This window comes from Hyaena hyaena, unplaced genomic scaffold (genome assembly GCF_003009895.1).
Source record: "Hyaena hyaena isolate Hyena2069 unplaced genomic scaffold, ASM300989v1 scaffold_44, whole genome shotgun sequence".
NCBI lineage: Eukaryota > Metazoa > Chordata > Mammalia > Carnivora > Hyaenidae > Hyaena > Hyaena hyaena.
In genome coordinates this window covers 373,927-385,695 of record NW_024080676.1, presented here as the reverse complement: position 1 = coordinate 385,695, position 11,769 = coordinate 373,927, and the positions used below count along the sequence as shown (strand labels likewise).

At 36.6% G+C, this 11,769-nt stretch overlaps 1 protein-coding gene across 1 annotated transcript in view; it reads right to left on the bottom strand.

Moving 5' to 3' along the window:
- Positions 1 to 11,769, bottom strand: part of TNKS2 (tankyrase 2) — a 67,810-nt gene that overhangs the window by 43,036 nt on the left and 13,005 nt on the right. The window contains exons 2-7 of the mRNA XM_039230219.1: positions 10,517 to 10,741; positions 7,718 to 7,813; positions 4,599 to 4,635; positions 4,352 to 4,427; positions 3,658 to 3,752; positions 1,454 to 1,520 (exon numbers count right to left, since the gene is read on the bottom strand). Coding sequence (XP_039086150.1) covers positions 1,454 to 1,520; positions 3,658 to 3,752; positions 4,352 to 4,427; positions 4,599 to 4,635; positions 7,718 to 7,813; positions 10,517 to 10,741 — 596 coding nt within the window. The remainder of the gene's footprint in view (positions 1 to 1,453; positions 1,521 to 3,657; positions 3,753 to 4,351; positions 4,428 to 4,598; positions 4,636 to 7,717; positions 7,814 to 10,516; positions 10,742 to 11,769) is intronic.

Here is an 11,769-nt window from a genome sequence, read left to right as displayed (position 1 = left end):
TCTGCAGCATAATTTACATATGGTAAAACACAGTTCTTAAGTGAATAGTTTGACAAGTTTTGACAAATACATACATCCATGATACCATCAACCAACTCAGGATTTAGGATACTTTTCATTACCCCAGAATGTTCTCTCATGCTCCTTTTATAGAGAATTCCTGCCCCTATTCTGACTGTTAGCATGTTAGATTTACCTGTTCTTGAACTTCATAAAAATAGAGTAACACAGCATGTACTTTTGTGTCTAGCTTCTTTCACACACAAAGTTTCTGAGATTCATTCATGCTGTTGTTATCAATAGCTTGTTCTTATTGCTGAGTAGCATTCCATCGTATAGATATACCATAATTTACTTATCCATTACCCTGTTGATGGGCATTTGGACTATTTCTAGTTTTTTGACTATTATGAATAAACTGTTAGGAACATTCATGTACAAGTCTCTTTATGGACACATGCTATGTCCCTAGGAACGGAATTACTGGATGATATGGCAGATATAGGTTTACTTTTATTAGAAACTGCCAAGTAGTCTTCTAAAGTGGCTGTATTATTTTTGCACTGCTATCAGCATGTTTGAGTTCTAGAGCTCCCCCATCCTTGTTAGTCTTTTTTAAATTTCAGTCATTTCCAACTGATGGAGTTAGACGGAGCACAGAAGTCATTCTAGTTGAATCTCCTCTCTCACAATCAAAATTCTTTGTGGTATTTGAAAGCAACTCTTACGTTTTTCTTTTTGAATCTAAACACCTTCAGCTCCTTCACTCATCTTTCTTATCAGATGGTTTCTAGACTTCTCTTCACCCTAGCTGCCCTTAGCTAAATATACTTCAGTTTAAGAACTTCATTAAAAAGGAGCACCTGGGGGTGCCTGGCTGGCTGAGGTGGAATACAATGCAACTCTTCATCTTGGGGTTGTGAGTCCGAGCCCCATGTGGAATGTTGAAATTACTTAAATAAAACACATACATACATACATACATACTTCATTAAAAAAAATATTGAGAGCCAGGGTGGCTCACTTGATTAAGCCTCCGGCTCTTGACTTTGCCCTACGTCATGACCTCACAGTTCATGAGTTCGAGGCCCATGTCAGGCTCTGTTCTGACAGCTTAGAGCCTGGAACTTGCTTCAGATTCTCTGTCTCCCTCTCTCTTGGCCTTTCTCCTCTCTGTCTTTCTTGCTCGTGCTGTCTCTCTCTCTCTCTCTCAAAAAAAAACAAACCCAAAAACCAAAAAAACCCAAACATTAAAAAAATTTTTTAGAAAAAATAAATATAATACCTCAAAAATCTCAAAGTGGTCAAATGCTGACCTATAAATCATCTGTATCTTGTAAGGATTATATATATTCCTTCTATATCCCCCAGGCACTGAAAACACATAGCGAACAGGTATACAATGTATTTCAAGTTGATTTTATAATTCTATGAAAAAGAGAAGAGAACTAACCTTGACCAGAAGTTCAGTTACTTCATAATGACCATAAGAACAGGCATTGTGTAAGGGCACCAGATCACTACAATATGAGAGGGGGGGTGAAAAGAAGTCTGTGTTATTACAGATTCCCTAGATTTAGTTTATTTAATTTTAATTAACTTAAATTTACACTTAGATTTAAATAGCAAGTGTCTTTTGTGACCTTCAAATAGAATGCACAGAATCTAACATCCATTTGAACACTAAATTCTAACAATTCTGCCAAGTCTCTTCCAAATCTATCTTTTTTTCCCCTTCCATGGCTTACATCATTGCCTTTATGATTTTTTCCTGTACTATTGAAATAGCCCCACTTCAATTTATCCTCCAAACTGTTGCCAGATTTTTCTAAAAGGTAAATCTGATGTAGTTATTCCTCGTTTTAATGACCTTCACTGGCTCTTCCTTGCTTTTGAAAGCTGGTTCCCACTGCTTAGCCTGGCATGCTCTGGAGTCTGACGCTCTGGAGCCTTCCCCTTCAATGATAGTATGCTCAGGCATTTGCAGTCCCCGCCATGCCTCTGCACACACTGCCCTCTTGGTGTAGAACAGATCTCCCTCCCTCCTGGCTTACTTCTACAATCTTTTCCAGACTCAGAGCTCAAACACTGGCTCTTCTTTGATACTCTGAGACTTTTTTTTTTTTTTTGGTCAGATTCTGTAGGGTAAGTTACTTAATGAACTAAAACCCAATTCCTTCATGATACAACTTTTATATAGGAAGGTAGAGTGGAACCTTAAAATCCTGACTTGTATCCCTAAGCCGCTCTTTCTTGGGAATCACTCCCTCATTAATTACCACAGACACTATCATGACGGCTTCTGGTGAAGAATAGCCACTCACGGTTTAGTCTTTAATTCTACCTGTCCTCCCTTTAAAGGCTCGTGACTTTCCTCATTTTTTATTGTAAGATTTCTTTCCTGAGCACCGATTTTATTCCCAACTATCTACTGGTTATCTCTACTTGAGCTCCCATCATCATCCCATAAAACCAAGAGTTCTAAAAGTGTACTCAGGGGAGCGTGGGTGACTCAGTTGGTTAAGTGTCCAGATTCATGGTTATGGCTCAGGTCACGTCAGTTTGTGAGTTTGAGCTGTGTGTCGGGCTCTGTCCTGACAGCATGGAGCCTGCTTGGGATTCTCTCTCTGCCCCCAGCCCCCCACCCTGTTCATGCATGCTCACCGTCTCTCTCTCAAAAACAAATAAACACTTAAAAAAAAAAAAAGTGAACTCGATGCTTTCGTCCAAGATTTCCTTCCTGGATTTTAGCATGTGTGTCACTGGGTCTCAGTCATTCAGCTTCAGAATTTGAAATGTAGTTATCTTTTTATTCCTTTCTCACTCATCACATTCAGATATTTAACAAATCTTAGCCATGATTACCTTGTAGTATCTTCTGCACCTATGTCCTCATTTGCATTCCTTTGCAACATTATTATAGATCCTAATTATGCCTGAACCCCTACAATGATTACTCTGGCTGCTCTTTTACCTCTGGCTCTTTCTCTCCAAACTACTTTACACATTCCTGCCAGAATGTGTCCCCTGAAACTCTTGTTTTAGAAAAATCTTTCCCTTTGCTTAAGATCCTTCAATGACTCATGGCTCACAGTTTGAATTCTTTAGGCTAGAATACCAAGTCCTCTAAAACTTGCTTCTTACCTATTTCTCCAACCCTAAACTTCATTTCTCCTCTGTGTAAATCAACTGTTTCAGCCATTCTGGTCTAGTCATTGTTTCTTAGGGATGCTGTAATATGTTTCAGCACCTCCTCTCACAGATTCTCTTGCACAAAGATGTTTTCTAAGCTCTCTGTTCTCTTGAACTGAATCCAGGTCAAGTATCCTCCTCCTGAAGGATTTTCCAGCCACTGCAGGCATCACTGAGAGTTCTCTCCTGGGAACTCCTAGAGTACTATCTCTATTATCACCTCACACTTAGTAGAGGATCTTATATTGTTAAGTATCTTTCCATGCTCCCTAAATGCAGTGTAAGCCCTGTGAGTGGGAGCTTTAAGATTCCATAATATCATGTGTCCTTAGAGCAATATGCACATTGTAAAAGCTCAATAATGTTTCTGCTGTTTAGCAAACAATAACTTTTATAAGATTATAGATATTACTGCAAGGACAGTAACATTTAAGAAAACCTCATTTTTTCCAAATACTTACTTACCCTTTATCTTTAGCATGGACATCAGCTCCATGTTGCAGTAACAGTTGAACAATTTTTACTCTGTTGTATCCTGCGGCCAAATGCAATGGAGTTGACTGAAATATTAATCAGACAAATTAATGAAATTAAAATAGCTAAAAAATGTATGAAAAAGGAAAAATCCAAATATAATACCAGAAATCCAGAAAAAAACCTTATACTTCATAAAGTTATCAATTTGGTTTTATAGAATCCAACATACACATCAAAGTCATAAAAGTTTGTAAGTTCATTATTGTAAGTTAGAAGCAAACAACTATATATTTATTATCAATAAAGTATTACTAAATTTAAGAATTAATCTAAACTATTGCTGAAAAGGAATATTAGCATTCTCATCAAACTTTTTTTTTTCAAGTTTATTTATTTTGAAACAGAGTGAAAGCGTGAAAGCGTGCAAGTGAACAGGAGGGCGGCAGATAGAGAGGGAGAGAGAATCTCAAGCAGGCTCTGCACTGTCAGAATAGAGCCTGATGCTCTATTCTGCGGGGCTTGATCTCACAAACCATGAGATCATGACCTGGGCCAAAGTTGAAAGCTTAACTGACTGAGCCATCCAGGTGCCCCCTCATCCAATGTTTTAATTTTTAGTGAGACAAATGCATTTTCATGTTACCAGGAGGACGAACACAAATTTAGTTACAAAATGAAATACCTTTCTGCCATCACTTGCATGGCAGTTGACATTTAATGGTGTAAGCAGAGCCATCATTTTTTCTTCATTGCCGCTCCTAGCACACAAAAAAACGTATTAGCAATTTATATTCTTTATCAGATCCTATGTGGAGGCATATATGTGACTATTAAAAACAAATCATTCTCTTTTAAGGTTTGCTTTTTGTTAAAAACAAAAATCGAAGATGAAGTTGTTCATGATACATAATCATTACACCAGTACATACCTGGCACTTTCCAAAAGTTCATCTTTCTTATATTCACCTGTGAAATAGGGGGAAAAAAGATTAAAAAAAAAAAAAAAATCACAAAAGTAGTAACAGTTTCACACATAAAGATCCTCATGAACTATATTTAAAGTAGATAAATTTGGATATAAATTTCCAATAAATGGAAAATGGTTAACAGAATATTGTACAGTTTAAACAATATGCACTAAAAAGGAAAGCCAAAAAGAAAATATACCAAAAGTTTGTCTTAGGTGGTAGGTTATTGGTGAGCTTTTTCCTTTTCTTTTTACTCCTCAAATTTCCTAAGACCAATTATGTTATTTGTTCAACAGACAAAACGTACCCACAACTTCACTCAAAGGTAAAACAAAACAAAATTCAGTATGTCAACATTATAGAGATAACAAAAGATAATCTATGGTATTATCAACTGAATTAATCATTAATATTTTTATGAATCCAGAAGATTTTAACACTAAAATTATATTTATTATAACGCTACTTAAATATACGCAAATAAAAAGAGGATCAAATATAAACTACTGATGCCTATAGCTTTCATATTTACAAATGAATACAAACAAAACTTTAAAATAAATATAAAATTAACCCAATTTAACATAATGGACAGTGTTTACTGATTTGCTGAAATAAAATTCAAGCTGCTGCCCACAATGCAAATTATATACTGATTACTAGTGCAAGGCTTCTTTGAGCCCCAAGGTTTTTTAAAAAGAAAAAAACAGGGAATAGCATGCAATAGTGAAGAGGGAAATAAACACTGGATTGATAGTTACAGCAGCTCAGTTTTCTAGAATCCCTTTGGGGGACTGAATTTTCTAAATTTTCTCAGTAGTACCAGAAGAAATATCACAAATTCCAAGCACAAGAGCTCACAGCAGAAGACTTTAGGCTCTTGACTACTGGATTAGATGTGATTCTAATGGTGATCATACAGTGGAGAAGAATTCAGAAAATAATATGGCAGAGAGCTGTTTAAAAGGAAACAGTCTGATGAAGGAGAAACATTTGAAGTGGATACTACCACTTGAAAAGGCTTGACAGTCTAAATGAATCTAGAGACTAAGCCTTATACATCCTAGTAAGTTCCAAAGACAAGAATATGTTATGAAAGAACAATAATTGACACTCTTCATGGTAATGAAATTGGTATGCCCAGAATCCTGTCTAGAAAAGAGAATGAATGAAAGAGAATGAAAAGCTTTTAGAGCTTTTTGAAAGGGTTTCATAAAAAGAGAGAAAAAATTAAGACACATTAATAAAACAGTATATAGGGGCGACTAGGTAGCTCAGTCAGTTAAGTGTCCAACTTTGGCTCAGGTTATGATCTCATGGTTTGTGAGTTCAAGCCCTGTGTCAAGTTCTGTACTGACAGCTCGGAGCCTGAAGCCTGCTGGAATTCTGTGTCATCCTCTCTCTCTGCCCCTCTTCAGCTCATGCTATGTCTTTCTCTCTCTCAAAAATAAACATTTAAAAAATATCTTAAAGTAGTATATAATAGAGCAAATAATATGTTATCTGGAAAAATCAGGACATTTATTTTTTAGATTTTTAAATATTTTACTTCTTATAAACTGAGAAGCCTATATAGAACCTTATCATAAAACCATATACATCACAAAAAATTTTTATCATAACTACAATGCCTGGAAAAGAGCATTTTTAGGCAGCTTCAGCTTGGAAGTAGACATCTGATTTCAAATTGAGATGTTTCATAAACCTATTCATTGGTTAATAAAAATTTCTGAGATTTCAATGATCGTAAGCTACCCTTTTTTAATTGAAACTTTCATCACCTGGTGTCATCACAACAAGTGCACTCCTTAATCCTCATCACCTATTTAATCTATCTCCCCACCACACTCCCCTCTGGTAACCATCAGCTTGCTCTCTATAGTTAAGAGTCTGTTTCTTGGTTTCTTGCTCTTTTTCCCCCCTTTGCTCATTTTTTTGTTTGTTTCTTAAGTTCTCTCATATGAATGAAATCATATGGTATTTGTTTTTCCCTGACTTACTCTGCTTAGCATTATACTCTCTAGCTCCATCCATGTTGTTGTAAATGGCAAGATTTCATTGTTTTATGGCTCTGTAATATTCCAATGTGTGTGTGTATACATCTATACACCACATTTTCTTTATCCATTTATCTACTGATAAGACACTTGGGTTGCTTCTGTATCTTGGCTATTGTAAATAATATGGCTATAAAAATCAGGGTGTACCTATCCCTTTGAATTAGTGTTTTTGTATTCTTTGGGTAAATAACCAGTAGTGCGATTGCTGTGTTGTAGGGTAGCTCTATTTTTAACTTTTTGAGGAACCTCCATACTGGTTTCCACAGTGGCTACACCAGTTTGCATTCTCACCAACGGTGTATGAGGGTTCCTTCTCCTCTACATCCTCACCAATGCCTGTTTTTCTTGTATTGCTGATTTTAGCCATTCTGCAAGGTGTGAGGTGATAGCTCATTGTAGCTGTGATTTGCATTTCTCTGACTTATCAGTAATGTTGAGCATCTTTGCATGTATTTGTTAGTCAATGGGTATGTCTTCTTTGGAAAAATGTCTGTTCATGTCTTCCGCTCATGTTTTAATCGGATTATTTGTTTTTCGGGTATTGAGTTTTGTAAGTTCTTTATATATATTTTGAATACTAATCCTTTATCAGATATGTCATTTGCAAGTATCTGCTCCCGTTTCATACGGTGCCTTTTAGTTTTGTTGATTGTTTTCCTCTCTGTGTAAAAGCCTTTTATTTTGCTGTAGTCCCAATTGTTTATTTTTGCTTGGAAAAATTCAGGGACATTTAAAAAACATCCTGAATACGTGATAGTAACACACAATTATCTATCACCTCTGACCCAAAAAAAGGCAGGAATCACAAATTTAAAAACCAATTTAAAAAGAAAAAATAAAAGCTTTACTTTTTAAAGACAAGAGTCAAATATCACTGTCTAGATAGAGAAAAGAATAACAATTGAACTGACAGTATTTTGAAAATCTAGTTGACATCATTAACCGCAGGAAGCAGACTACCTAGAGAGCGCAATTCTTTATATTCTTTCTGGAATACCCAAAGAGAGTACATAGGCTTACCAGTCAGCACTGCTTTAGCAGACGGGTCTGCTAAATCCAACGCTGTCCTTCCATCTGTATTTCGGATGGTTGGCTCAGCTCCATGCTGTAAGAGCACTGCAACATAGAAACACTACCTTTCAAAATGGTAATCATGACGATCTTCTTTTAGTAAATCATTTTCTCAAAACCTCTGGTCCAGAAATCTTAGAGTTATTTAAAGACCTTTCACATCCTGATAGTATGGTAAATGTCATATTTTAAAGATAAGAATATATAAAATATTGCATTATTTTATGTGTAAAGCACATTAAATCAATGTCTCCTAAGCTTAATGTCAGGTTTCTTTTGCTTTGTGACTAAAGATGATCAGAGTATGTAAAGAAATAAAAGGTTAGTTTGCTTAAAAGCTTGTTTTCTCATTCCAAATGAACACTGCCTGTGTTAGAAAGACTGTCCTACCATAACAAAAATGAAGTTCCAAAGCTATGGAAGCTAATGGAAGTATCCAAAGCTAGGGATCTGTGGAATTGAAAAAGAAAAAAAAAAAAATCACACAGATAAATTCTTTAAAAAAAGAAAAGAAAAATACTCTCTGTAGGGCTAACAAGCCCCATATCAAAACTGCTATGTTACATCCTAGAGTACACAAAAAGAACAGACTTGAGCTATATTCTCTGTTACTTGTTATATAAAGATATTCTAGGGGTGCCTGAGCGGCTCAGTTGGTTCAGCTGATGCTTGATTTCGGCTCAGGTCTTGATCTCACAGTTGTGAGATCCAGCCCTGCACTGGGCTCTGTGTCAACAGTGTGGAGTCTGCTTGGGATTCTTTCCTTTTGTCTCTCTCGAAATAAACAAACAAACATGGAAAAAAAAAATTCTAGCATACTCTTTAAAAGAGAGTCAAATAATACATGCAGACAGTAAGCCTACCTCCTGCTCTTTGACAGAGTTATATTCATTCCACTCTTAACTGTAATAGTGCTGTCTGATAGAAATACAATGTGCACACACATGTAATTTAAAAGTTTCTGGTACTCACATTAAAAAATACCATCATTTCAATATTTATATTGTGATCAATACAAAATTGAGACTTTTGCATTTCCTTTTTTCATAGTTTTTGAAATTTGGTATGTAAAAAGCACATCTCCATTCAGACTAGCTGCATTACAAGTGCTTATTACCATACTGGCCAGTGCAGATCTATAACTATATCTGGAAAATGCTACATTACTAAAGCTGATTATTTATATGTCTGTGACTCAGGAACTAGTAAAGGGCTGTAAGTAGAGGGCAGCAGCAATTTCAGATGATACACAGGAAAGGAGAACAGGGCAGAGGTTACTAGGTGATGTGTATCTTTATAAATGACCTAACGTGAGCTAGGCTGGGATTGGTATAAATAGTGATTGGGGTTTTGGAGTGAGGGGAGAGAAACCTTTTTTTTTTTTTTTTAATGTTTATTTATTTTTGAGACAGACAGAGTGCAGGTTGGGGGGGTGGGGTGGGCAGACAGCAGGAGACAGAATCTGAAGCAAGCTGCAGGCGAGATGTCAGCATACAGAGCCCAGCATGGGGTCAAACTCATGAACCATGAGATCATGACTTGAGCTGAAGTCAGATGCTTCACCGACTGAGCCATCCAGGTGCCCCCAGAGTGCAACTTTTAAATCCAGCACAGAGCACCTGGACTTTTCCTAGTGCAAAGAACTGGTTTTCTAGCTGTCTCAAGGATTTCAACTGTCCTTATTTTGCATCAGGAAACAGAGTTAAGGTGCGATGCCTGGGTGGCTCAGTTGGTTAAGTGGCTGACTTCGGCTCAGGTCATGATCTTGCGGTTCGTGAGTTCGAGCCCCGTGTCAGGCTCTGGGCTGACAGCTAGCTCAGAGCCTGAAGCCTGCTTCAGATTCTGTGTCTCCCTCTCTCCCTGCCCTCCCCTGCTCACGCTCTGTCTCTGTCTCTTAAAAATAAATAAATGTTAAAAAGAAAAAAAAAAAAAGGAAATAGAGCTAAGATAAGCAGAGTCTGAAATCCTTGACTTTAAGGCTCAGAAAAATCAATAGCAGGTTAATGAAAACTCTCAAATAAGCAATCTTTTCAATTAATACTTTTCTGTCAGTGATCAACCAACGTGTCAGGCCAATCCTGTATTATTTGTTAAAGCATTCTCAATAACTGATCGTTTGTCCTTCAAATGCTTCTTTACTTGTCCTGCCATTTCTATTCTACAACAGCCCTTCTTTATGCCCTCATTCCTCATTGGGGTTATTCTACAGCTTCTAAGCTAGTCTCCCCCATGCCATCCATTCAACCTAGTACCCTCCCAGGTCGTTCTTTCACAAATATACTACTCTCACCAGACTGTCTCCTCTAAAGTCTTCAATGATTTCACTCACACAACCTACATAACAGTATCAAGCTCCTTAACCCAGAATTTACAGCTCTTTACAAAGAAGTCTACCTATCTTTTCAATCTTCCTCCTGGGAAGACTCTAGGAAGGAGACGCTTGACTCCAACGCAGTCATGGTACCCAGTATCCTCCTCTAACACTCTCTGTTCACTTCTGCCATGACTTTACCTCCTTCTTCATGTATCTTATCTAAATTTCTAGAGAACGGGAATTTTGTACTCTCTTCTTTAAAGAACTTAAGCTCAATACCATACAAAAAGAGACAATGATGGCTAGATTAAATCAAAGTATTCTCTAGTATTTAAATAAAGCCTGGCAGAATTTGATCATATTAACAAATGAATTTAATTTAGATTCAGAAGAGTTACTATTTCAAGAAAATTCTGGAAAGTAAGTAGACTTACCAATGCAAACATCAATCTTTCCTTTAATTGCAGCTTCATGGAGGGGAGTATAATTCCAATTATCACGAGCATTTGGGTCTGCGCCATGTCGCAAAAGGAGACTGACTACTTCAGCATGACCAAAAGAACATGCGTTATGAAGAGGTATAAGCCCTCCATCATCACGTGCTTGGACATTTGCACCATTCTGAAGCAAATATTCAACTACATCTTTCCGCCCAAAACCTAGAAGAAAACAAATTATCCACATTTAAGTTTGCCAAAGAAAATACATCAACAGTATCAATAAATATGAGCCACGCTATAATGTCTTTGGACGAAGACTAACAAAGGATTCAACAATTCAAAAAGTAATTAACGAATTAATGAATAATTAATGAAAATAGGGTCTGAAATATATCACTTACTAATCTTAGAGAAAGCTGAAGGACTCTCCAATGCTTTAGGTAGTACAGCTGACCCTTGAACATGGATTTGAACTGCACGGATCCACTTATAAGCAGATATTTTACAGTACTGTAAACTGTATTTTCTCCTTGTTATTAAGCATATAGTATATAATACATATAACACGCAAAATATTATTACTTGACTATGTTATCAATAAGGTTTCTGTGGGCAACAGTAGGCTGTTAGTAATTAAGTTTTGGGGGAGTCCAAAGTTATATGTGGATTTCTGACTGCAGAGAGATCAACACCCCAACCCCCATGTTGTTCAAGGGTCAAGTGTACTGCTGATTTCAGAGAAAGGTTATGAAGTAAGTGACTGAAAGCTTGAAGTTCAAATGTTTCCTACTCTATAAAACCATTTCTAATTGCAAATATGGAGTTCTGCATATTTAGTGTGCATATATTTTCAGATATTCAAAGTATATAACTCTGGCTAGAACCTCTTTCCCATATCTATCTCATAAAATGGTTACACTAAATTGGGGGACTATGAGATAGCAACACAAAATACCTGCTTACAGTTTATATTTGTGAAAATGGAAGTGATCCTAGGCAAAAGTATGACGTCAGGTGTCTTCAAAGGAGCCCCTACTTTGTCACCTGCACAACACAAGCAACCTCTTTCTAGGTAGGAGACCTCCTTCAGAAAACTATGTCCCACAGTTCTGCTATAACTGGCCCCATATCAAACAAAACAAAAAAGTCTGGTAACTCATTTGTACTGGTTTACAGATTCAGTATCAATCAATTTCAATCTCACCATTCTCACATAACAGCACTTAAAACCTTTTTACAGCTTAAAA